This window comes from Xyrauchen texanus, chromosome 34 (assembly GCF_025860055.1).
Source record: "Xyrauchen texanus isolate HMW12.3.18 chromosome 34, RBS_HiC_50CHRs, whole genome shotgun sequence".
Lineage (NCBI taxonomy): Eukaryota > Metazoa > Chordata > Actinopteri > Cypriniformes > Catostomidae > Xyrauchen > Xyrauchen texanus.
This window is the reverse complement of record NC_068309.1, coordinates 17193611-17213307: the sequence shown is the minus strand read 5'-3', so window position 1 is coordinate 17213307 and position 19697 is coordinate 17193611. Positions and strand designations below refer to the sequence as shown.

The following is a 19697-nucleotide window of genomic DNA, read 5'->3' as shown; positions in this document are numbered from 1 at the left end:
TTCAAGGGAACAGCGTATCAATTTAAAGATCTGCCCTTCGGCCTGTCTCTGGCTCCGTGCACGTTCACAAAGCGCATCGATGCAGTTCACGCCCCTCTGAAACTGAGCGCCATGCACATTTTGAACTACCTTGACGATTGGCTGTTACTAGCCCAACTAGAGGCTCTTTTATGCCAGCACAGGGGAGAACACTTCCACAGAAGTTGTTTCAAAAAGCATTGGGGTTTATGATGGTGGCATCCGCTGTCATTCCATTAGATCTTTTACACATGAGACCTCTTCAGTGCTGGCTCAAGTGCCGTGTGCCACGACATGCTTGGCACCATGGGCCCATGCGCATCAGCATATCTTGCCGCTATATAGCTGCTCTAGCACCTTGGACAGTTCCTAACTTTTACCAGCGAGGTGTCATGCTGGGGCAGATTTTCAGATGGAAAGTGGTGACTATGGACGCTTCCAGCGATGGACGCCCGGCTTCCGGCACCTGGACAGATGCGAGGAGGGCGTGGCACATCAACCGCCTAGAGTTAGGCTTTTCAGTCAGAAATAGCAAACTGTCATGTTCTGGTTCACTCAGACAACATAACAGTTGTGGCGTATCTAAACCGCCAAGGCAGAATTCATTCACCGCCAATGATGAGACTTGACATGTCACCTCCTGTGGAGCGAGCATCATCTCCTTTCCCTGAGAGCGACATATGTCCCAGGCCGTCTGAATTACGGTGCAGACCTATTGCCATACCAAGGGGTGATACTGGTGGAATGATACTTCATCCTCAAACTGTCCTGAGGATTTGGGAAATATTCGGCAAAGCAGAAATCATTCTATTTGCCTCAGTGGAGAATGCCCACTGTCCCCTCTGGTACTTGACCCCAAGCCCTGCTGGGAGAAGACACAATGGCACACAAATGGCCAGCGAAACGCAGATATGCCTTTCCCCCAGTGTACCTAATTTACTCTTTCATATGTCAGAGAGGACAATGAAGTAATTCTATTGGTTGTGTCGAAATGGCCCAATCGGCCATGGTTTCTGGAAATTATAGAGATGATATACAGCTCACCATGGGAAATTCCGCTGAGGAAGGATCTCCTCTCTCAGGCGCAAGACACAATCTGGCATCCCCAGCCCAAGTTGTGGAACCTACATATGTGGCCCTTGAACGGAACGTGCTAAATGCGCCAGAACCATTTTACAGGCCAGAATGCCATCCACGAGACGCCTATACGTACTAAAATGGAATGTGTTCATTGATTGGTGTCTTTCACATGACAAAGACCCAGTAAAATGCCCCATACATGAAATTCACATATTTCTTCAAAAGCGATTAGACACAAGCCTCACTCCATCAATGCTCAAAGTTTATGTGGCGACTATATCTGCATATCAAGCATCTGAAGCCGGTGCCACTATAGGCAAGCATGATTTAATCATAAAGATCCTTAGAGGAGCGAGACGATTAAATCCACCTCGGCCGGCTACAGTCCCGACTTGGGACCTAACTTTGGTCCTAAAAGTGCTCGCAGGGCCCCCCTTCGAGCCTTTGGACTCTGTTGATTTGTGCATTATCTATATTAAGACCACATTACTGCTGGCTCTGGCCTCAGTAAAATGGGTCAGTGACTTAAATGCACTCCAGACATCAATTGACAATTCATGGCCCCAGTCTTTCAAAAGCCACTGTCAAACCCAGAAAAGGCAATGTGCCTTAAGGTTCTAACCAAGCCCTTCAGAGTGCAGGTGGTTCATCTTCAAGCTTTCTTCCCTCCTCCATTTAACTTGAATGAGGAACAATCCTTGCATTTGTTATGTCCTGTGTGGGCGCTACACGCATACGATAAGCGCACCTGCCAGTTCAGACTGTCTGATCAGCTCTTTGTGTGCTATGGATTACACATGAAAGGAATGTCTGTCTCCAAGTAAAGACTTTCTCACTGGATCATTGATGCGATTGCCCTGGCTTACGAGTCCAGGGTAAGATTTGCCCAATTGGTGTTAAAGCACACTCAACGAGAGGCATGGCCTCCTCATGGGCATGGACGAACGGTGTGTCTTTACAGGACATATGCTTTGCAGCAGGATGGTCTTCTCAAAACACATTCGCAAGGTTTTACATCCTAGATGTAACGTCTCTCTCAAAACGAGTCCTCTCTGTCTAGAGCACTGGCTAATTAGTTTGCCAAACATATACTTACGTCCTTCCCCTTAAGTAAGGGCTTGCCATCATTTTACAAAACCACCTGCATTCAGGCCATTGTGATTTAGGTCTCCCATCCAGGTACTGACCAGGCTCAACCCTACTTAGCTTCAGTGGGCAACTGGTCTTGAGCTAAAGGGTGATATGGCTGCCAGAACGAGACATTGTGAACACTGGCTGCACTACAAGACTCAGAATTCTTCTGAGTTGCGAGTGATGCGCTCCTTGTCCCTCAGTCAGAAAATTAAAAGGCGAGTAAGATAGTTAAAGCGATAGTTTATGAAAAGGCGAGGCTCAAACACCATAGCCAATATTAGAATATTGGCATTATTGTAGAGAGGCTTCAACTAGGTAATGCAGAAGGACACTCCCCATATGCGTTAGCATCCCATCGTATCAGGGAACTGAGGTTACAAACGTTACAAACAGACACATTCTCTATAGTCTGTTGTTGATTAAAACATAAATAAACAAAAAAACAAACAAACAAAAAAAAAACAAAACAAATAAATAAACAAAAAAACAAACAAAAAAAAAAACAAAAACAAATAAACATGCATGGCACAGATGAGATAAAGCCATTCATGTTCTCTCTCTTGTTTAAGAGAAATTATGCACTCATCTACAGACACTCTTTAAGAAATGCCGGTTTTGTTAAACAGACAGTGCCAGTTTTTTTTTTCAAATCAATGTAAATACTGTTATGCAATTAAGCAATAAACATGTAACAAAAAATTAAATATGAAATATAAATATTATATCTAATTTATTGATTGAATACCGTGTTCAACAAATCAATGTAAATACTGTTATGCAATTAAGCAATAAACATGTAACAAAAAATTAAATATGAAATATAAATATAATATCTAATTTATTGGTTGAATAAAGGGATTTTTTAATTTTTAAAAAGCCAAAATGTGACCAAAATTATGACAGATAAGGGTAAACAAATAAGTAAAATAATTCGGAAATGTACCTAGTTAGAAGGTCTCCTGTATAATTAACGGCATTAGCTGAGGGAGAATTTCTTTCAGCAAAAGGGGCAATATAACTTAAATATACCCATATAAATTGTTATCGAATAGAAATCGAATCAAGAACTTCGAGTCGAGAAATCTGTATCAATACCCAGCCCTAGTCACAATACATGACAATATGATAGAAAATCCAAGCATATGTCAGGATATAGGTTAGCAGCCTGAGATTATACAGTACAGTAAGAATACAGTGATAATAGCCACTGATGTCAGATATCCTAAAGCAATGAAGCTGAGGTATAGTCTATTCCATGACAGATGTGGTTGGCTGTAACTTTATAGCACACCTAGAGCCGTAGATATTCTGCCAGAAAGACCACAAGGACTTTTGTGAGATTTTCCACCGTATGGCTATGAATCTTGTCCGCTGTGTCCTCCATCGTGTGCAGGAAGAAAGGGAAAGGCGTAGCAATAATATGCAGCACTGGAACTCCTGCGGTTAAAGAGAGAAAGAGAGAGAGAGTAAAAATAGTTTTCTGTTACAATACCACTGCAATATAACTCATCATTGACACACTTTTTCAGCGCCCTTCAGGGGTGGAAAGAGTACTGAAAAATCACACTCTAATAGAAATACTGTTACTTCCCAAAAAATTTTGTGTGAGCAGATTAAAAGTACCTGTCCTAAAATATACTCAAGTAAGAATAAAAGAGTAGCTCATTTAAAAGTACTCATGAGTAGTGAGTATTGAGTACTGAGTAGCAAAATCTATGCCCCATTATAATGAACACTGTATGCCAACTTTTAAAATACATCACTTATCTATGATAAACACTACATGAATCTGATTCCAAAAAATAAAAGGGAGACATTATAAGTTATGTTCAATACACTGATCACCATTTTAAATCGTAATGTATGAAAAAATTACATTAAAATCAGTTTATGTGTAGGGTCTAAATTCCCCTTAATACAGACAGAGCATTATTGTTGTGCATAAAACATGTTCAAACAATCCAAGGAATGCAAAAAAATGCTGAATAAGCAGGATCACTTGGCACGTCATGTCCTGCACAATAGAGGAGCTAGAGCAGGCATGGGAAAAACTGTTTGATACAGGGGCTACATTATGCTTAAAAAGGAATAATTCACTCAAAAATGAACATTCTCTCATCATTTACTCACCCTTTTGCCATCCTGGATGTATATAACTTTCTTACTTCTGTAGTACATAAATTAAGATTTTTAGAAGAGTATCTCATCTCTTTTGGTCCATACAATGAAAGTGAATCGGTGCTAAAATATTGAAGCTCCACAAATCACATAAATCAGCATAAAAGTAACTAATCCATGTGCATCCAGTGGTTTAATCCATGTCTTCAGAAGTGCTATGATAGATGTGGTGAGAAAGAGATCAATATTTAATTCCTTTTTTACTATTAGTTCTCCTCCCTGCACAGTCAATCTCCACTTTAACTTGCTTCTTGTGTTTTTGGTTATTCACATTCTTCAAGCATATCGCCACCTACTGGGCAGAGAGAATAATTTCTAGCAAAAATGTTCTTAAATATTTATCTGTTTCTCACTCACACCTATCAAATCAATTCTGAAGTCATGGATTAAACCACTAGAGTTGTATGTATTACTTTTATTCTGCTTTTTGGAGCATCACAATTTTGGCACCCCTTCACTTACATTCAATGGACCTACAGACCTGAAATATTTTTCTAAAAATCTTAATATGTGTTCTGAAGATTGAAAGTCATAGACAGATGGCATGAGGGTGAGTAAACGATAAGAGAATTTTAATCTTTGTGTGAATTACTTCTTTAAGTAGCACATGGGGGCCACACATTGTCCTCCTTTTGAGATACAATGTTCCACAATGATTTAGTTCTTGTATCTTTTAAGCCCAGCAATATTTGTGTTATTCTAATGCATGATGCACAATTTTCTGAAGTTTGTGACTGGTGGAATGTTCTGCTGAAGTATTGCTCTGCAAATGTTGATACTTTTCTATCTTTATAAAGGCTAATCATAATTATTAATTATTTTATCATCTCTACTTTCCTGGCAATTTATTATAACAATTAACATAGTTTCTACATCAGGGGTCAGTATTATTAAAAAACGAACAATATTTTAAAATAATATAATGATTAATAATGTCACTGTTTTATTCTATTACATTAATACTTCTAAAGCTACTTAAATTATTCGGCCAAAAGTAGTGAGTGGTTTTTTCGTTTCCTTGTTAATGTTGTTTGATTAATAGTCTTTATATGACATGGCCTATTAGACAGTGCTCAATTCGGTCACATGTACACTTCAAGTCCGACATTCTGATGCAAATACGCTTTTTGTCCCGCTGTTTAAATTCACTTTAGACATAAATGACTGTGTTTACATTAAATCTTCACAAAGATGGGTATTGGTGGAATTATAAAGTGCATTTGACCATTTAGGCGCAAACTCAAACGCAAACTCAAACAATTCGTTACTTTAGACCCCTGGCACCCTTCGCTCCGGAAGAATTTTTCCTATTACATTCTGCAATACAGAATTCTGAGCCATGAACCAAACCAACCATCTCCAAAATTAATCAAGGCATTACAAACTTTGATTTGAAGAAAAAGAAAATTGTACAAGACTGTGTGTTTAAAGGAATAGTTCACCCAAATATAAAAACAAAACAATTGCATTTTTGAGAGTCTTTATAAACTCACCCTCATGTTGTTCCAAACCTGTATGACTTTCTTTCTTCCAAAAAATGAAAGTGAATGGTGACTGAGGCTGTCAGTTCCTTCAACCTAATATGTCCTTTTGTGCTCCACCATGGAAGAAAGAATCTTATACAGAATTATGATGCAATTTTCATGAACTATCGCTTTAACATCTTACAGTATATGAGGGAATTAACTACACATTTCATGAAGCTTTGCAAAGGACGCAATAAAAACAAAAAAGATACTACAATATAAAATGTATAGTCATTGTGATGTCAGATTGTATGGAAAATAACCTCTATCAAGGAAAGGAAGATGATCATCTTCAACCGGCCCCATGTTCACATCCTTCCTGAAATAACTCTGCTCATTGGAATGGGAAGTCAGGAGGCCCAGATGATGAAGTCTCTTCTCTTTGAAGAAAAAGAATAGGGTTAAAGGTCAAGGTCAAATAAAGGGACATCAGTGTTGGGTGTAATCTGATTTCAATGTAATTTATTACTGTAATCAATGGCCGTCAAAACATATGGCCATTATTTAGAATTTGTTAGGCAGAAACCCTTATGTGAAAAGTGTTTTAGAAAGTAATAGTTTTCTAAACTTAAATGTGAAAAGTAACGTGATTACTTTTTTGCACAAAAAACAGTCATATATTTGTTAAGCATGATCATTTTCCACCCTCATTCTGACCCTCTGTCAGAAACACTTGGTTTTGGTGCTGCTTCTCCTTTAAGACTTGACAGTAAAAACCTGCTGTTACGACTGGCTCTCTGCTCTTGACTGACTCTCTCCTGCCATCTCACTGCTACTGGGCAGGCTACGGAAGTGATAAGGTAAATTAGGCATTGTTGTGTTGTTGTGGAGGCTGTCAGATGCAAACGTCTACCACAGTGTGACATCACAAAGTGGAGGAAGTAGAGAAAGAGTCGCTTTGGCAGCTTGGTTTCAACAAATGCTCTTTTTGCATTGAGGAGAAAGTTTTGATTTCTGAAACTTACAGTATGTTTTTATAGTACAATAACCTCTTATATGTCAAAAGATCAAGGAAAATTAGATTCTTCATGTCATGACCCCTTTAAGTAATCTGTATATTCAGTGATCTGTTTATAATTTTAGAAGTTAGTAAGTAAATTGAAGTGGACTACTTTTTTGAGTAACTTACTCCAAACTGATTCACATATGGACATTCTTACACTCAATGGATGGTATTTCCTTCTGTTGTAAGTGGTTTGTATGTGCTCATTTGAATCCCTTAAAGACTGTGATTACTGTAGTTTTAAAGGAAAGTCAAATCAGTCTTACCTGCAGCAATAAGGCGGTCAAACCAACGTGCTGTGTTATCAAAATGATTCACTATCATGGGATCTGGCGCACCAATGAGGTCCAAAAGAACAAGGAGATCCTGCAAAATTGAGTTATAAAAAAATTAAGTACAGACTCATAGATACACTCATAGCACCTACGTTACACATACACACATAGCATCCTGTCTCACCACAGCATTTAGTAGCGTAGTATGTTCAGATCCTGGAGGGTGAGGAATGCGGGACATGTGGTCTGCAAGGTGGCGTGAACCATATAGTGAGTCTGATGGACTCCACTGCTCAAAAGCCTCTCCTCCATCAAAGAAGACCAACTGCAGGGTTACCTGAGACATCTTTACACACAAAAAGACCTGCTCTGTAAATCTATATGCCCAATCAGATATTCGAGGACTGAAAATCAATTCTGGATTGATCAATCCAGGATAACAGTCTTGGTTAAAGCTAAAGGTCATTGCTGAGGGATTCTGTTTACTAAGGGTTTAGAATTAATTTAAAGGGATAGTTCACCAAACATTAAGGGAAATTATGTCATTATTTACGCACCTACATGTTGTTCCAGAACTGTATTACTTCCTTGCTTCTGCCAAAAACAAAAAATATTATGCAGTATGTTAGCCTCAGTCACCATTCACTTTGATTGTATAGAAAAAGGAAGCAATGAAATTAAATGGTGACTGAGATAAACATTTTGCATGATGTTAAACTGACAATTCTGTAAATAAATAAATTTTCAGTCCTACTAAGCACTAACATTAAAATACAAACATTACAATGTACTTGTGTAACTACATTCTCACAAGAATCACATTTGCTCCTACTGATGTTAACGTACAGGTTAGGGTTTAGATTAGGGTTTTAGAGTAAGGTTTGGGTAGGGTTAGGTTTAGGATTAGGGGTAAGTTTAAACTATTGATGTAATTACATGCAGGTACATTAATTGTAAGTATAATGCAAAAACACTTGTTTACATAATAAGTCCATTGCATTAAATGCTTAAATACATAGTAGTTAAAGGCACCTAATATAAAGTGGGTCCAAATTTTGATTTTTGTGTAAACTATCTCTTTAAAAGCGTTTTGACCACCTGGCCTTTTGAGGAACTCATTAAATCTTTGGCCAGATGCTTCAAATGTTTTATTTTACTATACTGTGCAAAAAACTCAACTGCAAGTTCCCAAAGATGAAAAACAATGTATAGCAACAGCTGCTGTTGTTATGAGGATCCTCTCTTCTTATCAAAATCCCTAGTGATTATGCAGTGTTCTGTAACTCTTGGTTCTGATAAAAGATATACAACAGAACTGACTATTCAAAGCTCGGGCAACAACTAAAGTGACCTCCTCAGAGACGTACATTGCTCTGTTTATGTCAGAATAGGATGGATTTATGAGCTGCTGATGCTAGATAATGTATACAGTGCATCTCAGATTTAATTTTGAAATGAATGACCTGTCCCCTCAATCCAACATATCTGTTTTTATTAGAATTAGAAGCCTTTATTATGGTCACACATTATACATAATTGTTTTTGTATATATACAGTGAAATCCTTTTTTTTTCACATATTCCAGCTAAGCTGGGGTCAGAGTGCAGGGTCAGCCATGATATGGTGCTCCTGGAGCAGATAGGGTCAAGGGCCTTGCTCAAGGGCCCGACAATGTCATCTTGGCAGTGCTGGGGCTTGAACCCCCAACCCAGAGCCTTAACTGCTGAGCCACCACTGCCCAAAATTAGATTCTTCATGCATGACCCCTTTAAGTAATCTGTATATTCAGTGATCTGTTAATAATTTTAGAAGTTTTTAAGTAAATGTATATGCTTATAAACTCACCAGTTGCTTGTGCTTTTTTAAGTGTGGGTCCAAAGCAGTGACCAGCTCCAGCATCATAGCACAGGGTACGGCGGAATCAATGGCACCCACAAACACCTTCTTTGGCTCACTGGGATCTGCAGGTATGGATTTTGAGTCATAATGACAAGCCAAAAGCAATCTGCGAGGAGCCATGGGGTCTAACACGGCCAGAACATTAGAGAAACTAACAGGGCCATGAGGGGTTTCAGAGATAAAGGAGTCCACTTCTACAGACCAGTCCGCAGATAGAGAGTCCAGTAGAGAGAAGATGTGCTAAGCTCAAAGAAACAGGGACACATGTTTCAACTGCAGTACATGAGAAAATAAGATATTTGAAGAGCAAAATTGACAAAAGTACTAAGAAGAGTTACTGACAAGGTCTGTGATTTAATTTGACTAAAACCATGGTCGACTAATTGAAGTGTCTCACTTTTCGAACAGTCCGGCTTCCGCGACTCCCTGGCTGTCGTTCAGTGAGAATGGGTTGCAGATGGGAATACCACAATCTTGCCCAGTTCACTTGTGAGATGAGCCGCTTCACCTGGGCAACAGTAGGCCTACCTGGCTGGTGATTCAGCTAAGATAGGACAGCAGAAAATACACAAAAGCAGATAGAATGTACAAATGAAGAAGGATGATTTATTTTATGATGCAGAGGAATTATTTATTACAGGAAAAAAAAACTGTATAAGATGGTTTGCTGGTCTCTCAGCCTATGTAGTCAGCCTGGTCTGTTAACTGGTTTTTGAGGGGTTTGGACACTTTTCAGCTTGGCCAGGCTGGGACACCAGCAAACCATCAAGAGCTGATCTAAGACGGTTTTTCAACAAAGATTAGTAAAAGGTGCTTAATATACAGTCCATCTGGAAAGTATTCACAGCACTTCACTTTTTCCACATTTTGTTATGTTACAGCCTTATTCCTAAATGGATTATATTCATATTTTCCTCAAAATTCTACAAACAATACCCCATAATGACAACTTGAAAGAAGTTTGTTTGAAATCTTTGCAAATTTATTAAAAATAAAAAACGAAAAACAAATCACATGTACATAAGTATTCACAGCCTTTGCCATGACACTCCAAATTGAGCTCAGGTGCATCCTGTTTCCACTGATCATCCTTGAGATGTTTCTACAACTTGATTGGAGTCCACCTGTGGTAAATTCAGTTGATAGGACATGATTTGGAAAGGCACACACCTGTCTATATAAGGTCCCACAGTTAACATTGCATGTCGGAGCACAAACCGAGCCATGAAGTCCAAGGAATTGTCTGTAGACCTCCAAGACAGGATTGTATCAATGCACAGATCTGGGGAAGGTCCCAGAAATATTTCTGCAGCATTGAAGGTCCCAATTAGCACAGTGGCCTCCATCATACATAATTGGAAGAAGACTGGAACCACCAGGACTCTTCCTAGAGCTGGCCGCCCGGCCAAACTGAGCGATCGGGGGAGAAGGGCCTTAGTCAGGGAGGTGACCAAAACCGGATGGTCACTCTGACAGAGCTCCAGCGTTTCTTTGTGGAGAGAGGAGAATCTTCCAGAAGAACAACCATCTCTGCAGCACTCCACCAATCAGGCCTGTATGGTAGAGTGGCCAGACGGAAGACACTCCTCAGTAAAAGGCACATGACAGTCTGCCTGGAGTTGTCAAAAGGCACCTGAAGGACTCTCAGACCATGAGAATTCTCTGGTCTGATGAAAAAATGATTGATCTCTTTGGCCTGAATGGCAAGTGTCACGTCTGGAGGAAACCAGGCACTGCTCATCACCTGGCCAATACCATCCCTAAAGTGAAGTGGGGATGTTTTTCAGTGGCAGGAACTGGGAGACTAGTCAGGATCGATGGAAAGATGAATGCAGCAATGTACAGAGACATGCTCCAGAGCGCTCTGGACCTCAGACTGGGGCGAAGGTTCATCTTCCAACAGGACAATGACCCTAAGCACACAGCCAAGATAACAAAGGAGTGGCTACGGGACAACTCTGTGAATGTCCTTGAGTGGCCCAGCCAGAGCCCAGACTTGAACCTGATTGAACATCTGAAAATGGCTGTGCACTGACGCTCCCAATCCAACCTGATGGAGCTTGATAAGTCCTGCAAAGAAGAATGGGAGAAATTGCCCAAAAATAGGTGTGGCAAGCTTGTAGCATCATACACAAAAAGACTTGAGGCTGTAATTGGTGCCAACGGTGCTTCAACAAAGTATTGAGCAAAGGCTGTGAATACTTATGTACATGTGATTTTATTTTTATTTTTTTTATAAATTTGCAAAGATTTCAAACAAACTTTTGCATTGTCATTATGGTGTATTGTTTGTAGAAATGAGTGAAATAATTAATTTAATCAATTTTGGAATAAGGCTGTAACATAACAAAACTTGGAAAAAGTGAAGCGCTGTGAACACTTTCCGGAGGCGTACACTGTAAAAAGTTTTAAACTGCTATTGTTACCTTATGGAGCTATTTCTACATGACATAAACATTAAGATTCAACTTTATTGTCATTGTCCAGAGTACAGGTACAGAGCCAAAGCGGTTGTTTTTGCATATCCCAACTAAGCTGGGGTAAGAGTGCAGGGTCAGCCATGAAACCTGGAGCAGATAGGGTCAAGAGCCTTGCTCAAGGGCCCAACAGTGGTATCTTGACAGTGCTGGGGCTTGAACCCCTGAACCTTTCAGCCAGTAACCCAGAGCCTTAACCGCTGAGCCAAAAAAAAGCAAAAATAGGGTTACAGTGAGGCACTTTATACAACAAAAGTGAAGGGGGCCAATTTTCGGAGAGTTTAAACAGATATGTGAAGCTTATAATTTTATAAAAGCACTTACATCATTCTTGGATTAAAACTTGTGTCTCATTTATGCTGAAAGTGTTTAAATTGCTTTTGCGGTCATTTTAGAGTTTACTGCATTGTCATCATGGCTGTTGCGCTGAATCTTTAAAACGATTCTCAAAGAACTACATTTCCCAGAGTGCACCAGCAGTAGCGATCCAGGTGCTTTATTAAAAGCACCTACTGAAGCATGAAGGTTCAGTCATTCAGACAAGCAAACTTCAGAGAGAAGACACTCCAAGTTCACTCATAGGTTCAGTCCAAAGACGCCAATGGTCGGTGAAATGTTTAGTTCATTTAATGATGTTTGAAATACTGCTAAATATGTTCAAGCTATGTTTAACTTCTGTGTAGATGGTTTAAGGAACACATTGCAGTATTGACTTCATTGATTTTGTGTTAAATGGGATTGTGCTAAGAAATATTTAATTTGTGTTTGGGAAAATTAAAAGTATACGATTTGAAGGATGTACAAATGAATTTGAATTCATGAAATCATTTTTCTTTATGTAAAAGGAATTAAATGTTTAACTCATTTAAAATTCATTTAAAATGCTTAACGAAATGTTTAATTAAAATGGTAACGTTTGTTCTCTGTTTTGAAGGTTTACAACCTAACAAATTACAACCTAACAAGTTGAACAGACCAATCAACTGACAAAGAAATGAGAATAAAAGTGATTGAGTCGGAACACTGAGTTGTCCTTGTGTCCTTTGGATGTTGAACTGGAGTAGGACTTGTCAATGGCAACAAAGTTGTACATTTGAATGTAACTTTACACAGAAAAGATTAGCAAGCAATTTTATCACACTAAAATGTAAAAAACAATTTTGTTGTTATACTTTTAAAACAGTGAGTATTTTAATGTTTATGGATTGGCCCCATTCACTTCCATGGCAAGTTCCTCACTGGAACCCAGATTTATGCTTTTTTTTTTTTTTTTTTACAAAATTAGGGATGTCAATATACATTTTTGTGTAATCAATATTATGCCACAAATGCTGTCAAGTAAGCTTAACTTTTTTGAACCCTTGTTTATTCCTTTAAAAATAGTTTTCTTGTTGTAACCTAATGTATTCTGATCTTGTGATGTTAAATTATATTTTTGACATGAATCAAACCAGTTAATTTAGACCCTGCTGAAAAAGACCAGCTGAACCCATCTTAACATGGTTGGCTAGTTTCAGATGGTCGTCCAGCATGGTCTTAGCTGGTCAGTCTTAAATTATAGAGGGGTTTTAGCACTTTTTTATTACTGACTGGTTTCATAGCTGGTCTCCCATCCCTAAAACTCTACAAAACCCCTAAAATCAGCCAACTGACCAGCCAGCGTGGCCATGATGGGTGACCACCTAAAACTAGCCAACCATTTTAGGCTGGTTTTAGCTTATCTTGCACCTTGTACACAATGATGTATGTACATTAAAATGTCTGCAGTTCTCTTACTTTATCTTTGAACAGATTGGGTGGTCTGGGAAGCAAATCATAATCTGTTGTTTGGTGGTTAGATAGTGATATCGCCAGAGTTAATGTCATGGCCACCAGCACGCACAAGCACAGCAGCAGTAATCGCACGCGACACATCGTCCACGGCTGGTCACAGCGCCAGACAGAGCAGCTTAATCTCAAAATCGCTGCTTTATACCTTATGCTGTTCATTTTGTGTCGATGAGCGATGTCAAAATTATGACTAAACCTGCAGGGAAGGAGGAAAAGAAACAAGCAATTAAAACTATCGAATCGTACCACAAAACATAATCAGATCGGGACGAACTACTGTAATAATTCCTAACTGTTTATTATAATTGTAATTTGATTTTTTTTTTTATCTGACGCAAAGATGCATGCTGTTTCTTTCCACTCAAACACACCGGACAACAATTTAATAATTAAATTTATTCAATTTCTCTCATGCAAACAAAATTAAATTACAAAGACATGCACTTCATTAGCTGTTTGTTTTTATTGACACAAAAATGCAGATTGTGCATGGCGGTAGTTGCACTTACCTACCAGTCGTGCAGAAGGACTGGCAACCCACTATCAAATCTGCTGTGACCGCTGAAATAAACAAAATATTGTACTAAATAACGGGAAGATTGAGTCTGAACGCCAGTCTGATTCGCCCTTGGTTTTCATTTTGACGATGCTGATTGTAAATTATTGCATTCTCAGTTATGCTGTCGATGTTTCGCTACTGAGGCAGGACATGAAAGCGCAGGTCCTGCGCAGCAGCTCGTCTTCCCACAAGAGAGTTGGATGACTCCAGTTACTTTTGGCAGTATAATGTACGATAAGAAATATTGCGGGTATGTCAGTATTGTATTTGAGATTGACGTCTTGAAACTGACAATTAAAATAAAATTAATAAAATAAATTAATAAAATAAAAAACACTTTATAATAATTACGTAAGTAATAACTATTGTAGAACACCATTTTTATTTTAGAAAATATTGTAGTTCTATAAATGAAAATCAAATGGAATGTGGGGTTATTTCTATTTTTGTATTAATATTTTAGCGCATACTATAATGCGCATGTTCACTTTCATAAAAACTTAAGTCCAAGCAACAACCTAGTAACCTCCTGTCCACTGGGGAAATGTTCAGGCTCCTCGTTAGCCAATCCGCTTAAGCGCCGAAACCAATTGGCTCTTTAGCGATCTAAAATCTACTTTCCAGTCCAATGACAAGCAAGTAGCTCTGTGTTGGTGGACGTTACTGCTTTATCAACGCCACATTATATTGTGGAATAACAGACGTCATAAGGAGAATATTTTCATGGAAGGTAACTTCATATACAGAACAAAATACGCGTCCATTTACAACTAAATATTAAATAAACCTTTTACAGAGACCTATTATTGATCAAAGAAGTATGAAAATCTATTTTTGTCACCTCTCTATCTAGCTAATTATCAAGATAAAGGACCATTATTTATGTTCCATTGCAAAATAAAATATGATCAAATAATCTACTTAATAGAGCGCGAAACAAACACTTTAAGATTTACTAAGCTGTGATAAGACGTCACTGAAACAATTCATCAGCTATCATTTTTTACATTTAAAACTTACTTTTTAAGAAATATATGTATTAAAATTAAAACAATGTATCTCGTGAACCAGACCCTTTGAAATTACCCGCCAAATCAATTGTCAGTCAAAATCTTTTTTACTCACCATTATGTGACTCATGACTCCTATTTATGTCAACAGGAGACCCTCATAATCATGCTGTCTTGCTATGACTTTAACCAGAGCCACGCTCCCCTATGCTGTCTCCCCAAAATGATTGTGAAAGGTCAGTTTCTTAAATTTTTCTTTTTCAATGCTAGGTTTTTACATTTTTGTTTTGAAACGTTGGACAGAGACATGTGGTAAAATCAACAATGATATCTATAGCCTGTGTGATGATCTGTGTGTGACACTCCATTCACAGAGCCTGGCACACCACCACTATTCCTAAAAGCCAAGCCCACCTACAGTTGTATAAACAAGACCACAGGTAATGCATATGATATAGGAATAATATACTGTTTTAGTGTTCAAAATGGTGTTTATTTTGACTTACACTGTGTACATATATAACAGCACTGTTGAATGAGAAAAATAAGGACCCTCACAGCAAATACTCAGAGAGACTTGTGTGGGATGGACACAGCAATTCTTCAGAAGTTCAAACTAGAGATGAAAATGCAGCATGGCTTTTTGGTGACACTGAGCCGCCACAAGGATATCAACATTATAATTCCACAACTTCCTCTTTCAGCACAGGTGAAATAATATTTTTTTCTCTTTGATTTCAAAATGACATAAGATTGAAATTAAAACCTAACACTGGAAGTTAAAAGAAAACTGGTGTTTTTTGTTTGTTTTTGTTTTTTTTATCAGGGAGCTCTGCAGACAATGAATCTCCCTGGATTACATGTAACGATCAAAGGGGAAGTGAGGATGGAGGCCCAGGGAGAAAGCTTTTGGATGCACTTCCTTCTGGGTTTGTATATTTGACCTTGAGTAGATAGTTGTACTGAATATCAACATGGCTGTCATTATCTGCAGCATTCAGTACAACAGCACTCTTGCACGTGTGATATTATTATTTTCTCTGACTCTTGATTTGGGCTGTCAGCAATTAATAATAGCAAAGAATTGATCATATAATTATGCCAACTAAAATCAACTGTTTTATTACTGTAACAAATCTTTTTAACTTTAACTACTATGTCATCAGATCAGGGATTCTTCTAGAGGACTCTATGTTTACAGACTTTCCTATTGCATGGAAAAAGCGGTTGCTTATCAGGTCCATGTTGCAGACAACACCAAAACTGACTCTGCACCCACCCCTGAGTGAAGCTGACCTGAATCTCAGCCCTACTCTGCTAACATCTCCTTCGCAAGGCCTGAGCCATTCTCTCCTACCTGAAGGACAAGAGGCGCTACAAAGTAAAGCTGATACCTACGAACCTACACAGTTTTAGATATTCAATGTTTTCTAATGTTAATTGGATAGGACACCCAAAAATGACAATTCTCACATTATTTACTCACCCTCATGCCATCCCAGATTTGTATGAATTTCTTTCGTCACCAGAACACAAATGAAGATTTTTAGAAGAATATCTCAGCTTTGTGGGTCCATTCAATACAAGTGGATGGTGATCAGCACTTAAAAGCACAGACATTCGTTATAAAGGAATCAATACGACTCCATTGGTTAAATGAATGTCTTCTAAAGGAATATGATTTATTGGGTGAGAAACAGATCAATATTGAATGCTTTTCACTATAATTGTTTCCTGCCGGTCACTCTCTAAAGCACGTCCACTAGGGGATTGAATGTTCAAATGAAAGCATAACCAATTAATCTTGTGAACAGCTTTCTCTTGTAAACAAATGGAGCTGAGCTTCTGGTTGTATCACGTCAGTTCTCGTATGAACATACCAACGCACTTATGTCATGCGAGAGGTGGCGTGAACCGAGTCCCCTCTTGGACATGCATCAAAGAGCGATCGGTAGTAAACAGTTATAGTGAAAAGGACTGAAATAGTGATCTACAGAGCTGATGTATTCTTCTAAAAATCTTCATCTGTGTTATACTGAAGAAAGTCATACACATCTGGGATGGCATGATGGTGAGTGAATGATGAGAGAATTAAAATGTTTGGGTGAACTATCCCTTTAAGTAGTATGTACTTGAACAATTAATGGACGAGATGCATTAGTCATTATACAATAGCCCCAAAAGGATTTGGACACCACACACTTACCTTGCACTATATAACAAAAGATCAAACCAAGAGGCATTTATTTTTAAGAGCGTTAACACAAACACACTGTTCAAGCAAAACATTTCATAAAAATAAATTTGTTAGGTTTCAAATTAAGGACTTTTTTCCTTCTGCAGAACACAAACAAAGATTTTTAGAAGAATATCTCAGCCCTGTAGATCTTCACAATGCAAGTGAATGGTGAACAAAATTTTTAACATCCGAAAAGCACATAAAGGCTGCAAAAAGTAATCCATAAGACTCCAGTGGTTAAATCCATATCTTCAGAAGTGCTATGATAGGTGCGGGTGAGAAAAAGATAAACATTTAAGTTTTTTTTTTTTACTATAATTTCTCGTCCTTGCCCAGTAGGTGGTGATATGCACGAAGAATGGGAATCATACAAAACAAAAGTGGATTAATATTAAAAGGGACTTAAATATTGTTCTGTTTCTCACCCACACCTATCATATTGCTTCTGGGGATATGATTTAACCACTGGATTCATGGATTACTTTTATGCTGCATTTGTGTGCTTTTGGAGCTTCAGAATTGTGTTACCCATTCACTTGCATTGTATGGAACCACATAGCTGAAATGTTTTTCTTAAAATGTTTTTGCCAGCAGAAGAAAATAAGTCATACACATGACACATGAGGGTAAGTAAATGATGAGATCATTTAAAATTTTGTGTTAACTATCCCTTTAAGACAAGAAGTATTTCAACACTTGTCCATAGATAATGTAATTAACTACACCTGTGATTACTCTGCTAGGACACCTGTGTGAACCTAAGGGGAAATTATTTCATACTTGGTATATGATAGCTCTTGGTATGATATTTTAGTATCTATGCATTGAAATTAATAAATGATTAAGCATGATTTAAGTGTCTAAAAGTGTCCAGATTAATGTTTGGGGCCACTGCATAATGTAGTTGTTTAAACATTTCTATTTAAACAACATAACAGAAATGTTTAGGCACAATCTGCTCAGAGCCAAATGTGCAAATTTCTGCCAGTGTGAAATTACAAACAAGACAGGGTTGCTGTAATGCTGACAGTACAATCTTTTTATCATTACAGCATTATTCAAGGACGTGTGGATCACCCCAGAATCTACCACCTTAAAAAGTCCCAGTTTGCTATGCAGCCTTGCAAATGAATCAGTAGGCCATGCATACTTTATCTTTTGTTGCCTACCTACGTATATCTTATTTAAAAGACTTAAAGCAGATTCAATATATATCTTATTTTATTGCTTTACAGTGAGCTCTGCATTCATGGTATCTTTTGTGTATTTAAAACTAGAAGACCATGATGAGTGTTGGTAATGGTGGCTATCTGTCATCTGAGAGTGAAGAAGGGAACAAAGGTTCTGAAGAGGAGACCTCAACCCCAGAACAACTCATTCCCCTGAAAAAAGCAAGACCTCACAGGCACACTGCCAGAAGAGGGCATGTTAAAACACAGCCAAGACTCAAGAAGAAATGTGTGAATGGTTTCATTATGTTCTGCCGAATTAACAGGAAATTGTATATCAGGTGTGCTAAATTTCCCTAATATTAACAGGACCTTTCTAAATATTCCATATTAAAGGTGAAGTGTGTCATTATTTGCACTACCAAATGTAATTACAATCTGTTTGTTTGAGCTGCCCAACTAGGCCCGACAAAACAACATTTAATAGCCAATAGTGCAAATGAAGAGTGGGACTACCAGGAAGATGTATCGAGTGTTTGAAACTAGTTTGAAAACATTCTTTTTGCAGTTCCGTTTGGTGGTGCAGAATTTACACACTTGACCTGAAAATGAACTTGCAGTATATGATGATCTTACAATGGAAGAGTGTTTATATGAATTCTATATTATTATGGAACAGATCCCATCCTGGCATATCCTCCACTACGGTCACCAAAGAGTTAGCCCATCTATGGCGCATCATGCCCAAGCGGGAGAGACGCGTCTACAAGTAGGCTCTGTGAATTCTCCAAACCTTATGCAAGCTCTCTGTTACAGTGCAATATACAAACCGCTCCCCATTTTCTCTTTCAGCTTGAAAGCCTGGCTCTTCAGTCGCCAACAGAACCGTAATGTGCGCGCTGAAGTACACGAGGGAGAAATTAATGCCAAAGACTGCGTCCCCAGTCCTCTCTATATGTTACTGGCCCATAGAGACCTGTATGCTGCTGTCAAACGGCAGTCTTACAACTTATTTAGTCCCTGATAAAATATGCTTAATTCATGTTTTCTCCGATTCTGTGGGCAACACAATGTGATGATAAATGTCTAAATACAGCAAACTAAACAGACTAATACTCTTTGTAATAACTGTATTGTGTAGTTCATTGTTGAGATTACAAACAATTGCACCTCAGGCATTTTATATAGCATTTTAAAATTACTATATTTTTCCTGTTCTACTTGCATTTGTGTGTTTTCATTTTAAGTGTTTTATATGGGGGTTTTTTATTGAAAGATTTCCAAAGAATAACTTCCTCCA

At 38.2% G+C, this 19697-nt stretch overlaps 1 protein-coding gene across 1 annotated transcript; it reads right to left on the bottom strand.

The window, feature by feature from the left end:
* Window positions 1-2822: 2822 nt before the first annotated feature.
* Window positions 2823-13579, bottom strand: qpctlb (glutaminyl-peptide cyclotransferase-like b). Its single transcript, XM_052103720.1, has 7 exons — window positions 13367-13579; window positions 9511-9657; window positions 9060-9353; window positions 7399-7560; window positions 7206-7305; window positions 6200-6316; window positions 2823-3669 (listed from the first exon to the last, which is right to left on the bottom strand). Exons 1-7 carry the CDS (start codon window positions 13577-13579, stop codon window positions 3524-3526), a joined length of 1179 nt encoding a protein of 392 aa, XP_051959680.1. The 3' UTR covers window positions 2823-3523.
* Between the last annotated feature and the right edge of the window lie 6118 nt (window positions 13580-19697).

Coding starts and splice junctions, on each gene's coding strand:
- qpctlb (XM_052103720.1), bottom strand. CDS start 13,579: ATGAACAGCATAAGGTATAAAGCAGCGATTTTGAGATTAAGCTGCTCT. Junction 9,658..13,366: donor CCAATCTGTTCAAAGATAAA/GTAAGAGAACTG, acceptor GTCCTATCTTAG/CTGAATCACCAGCCAGGTAG. Junction 7,561..9,059: donor TAAAAAAGCACAAGCAACTG/GTGAGTTTATAA, acceptor TTGTGTGTAAAG/ATGTCTCAGGTAACCCTGCA.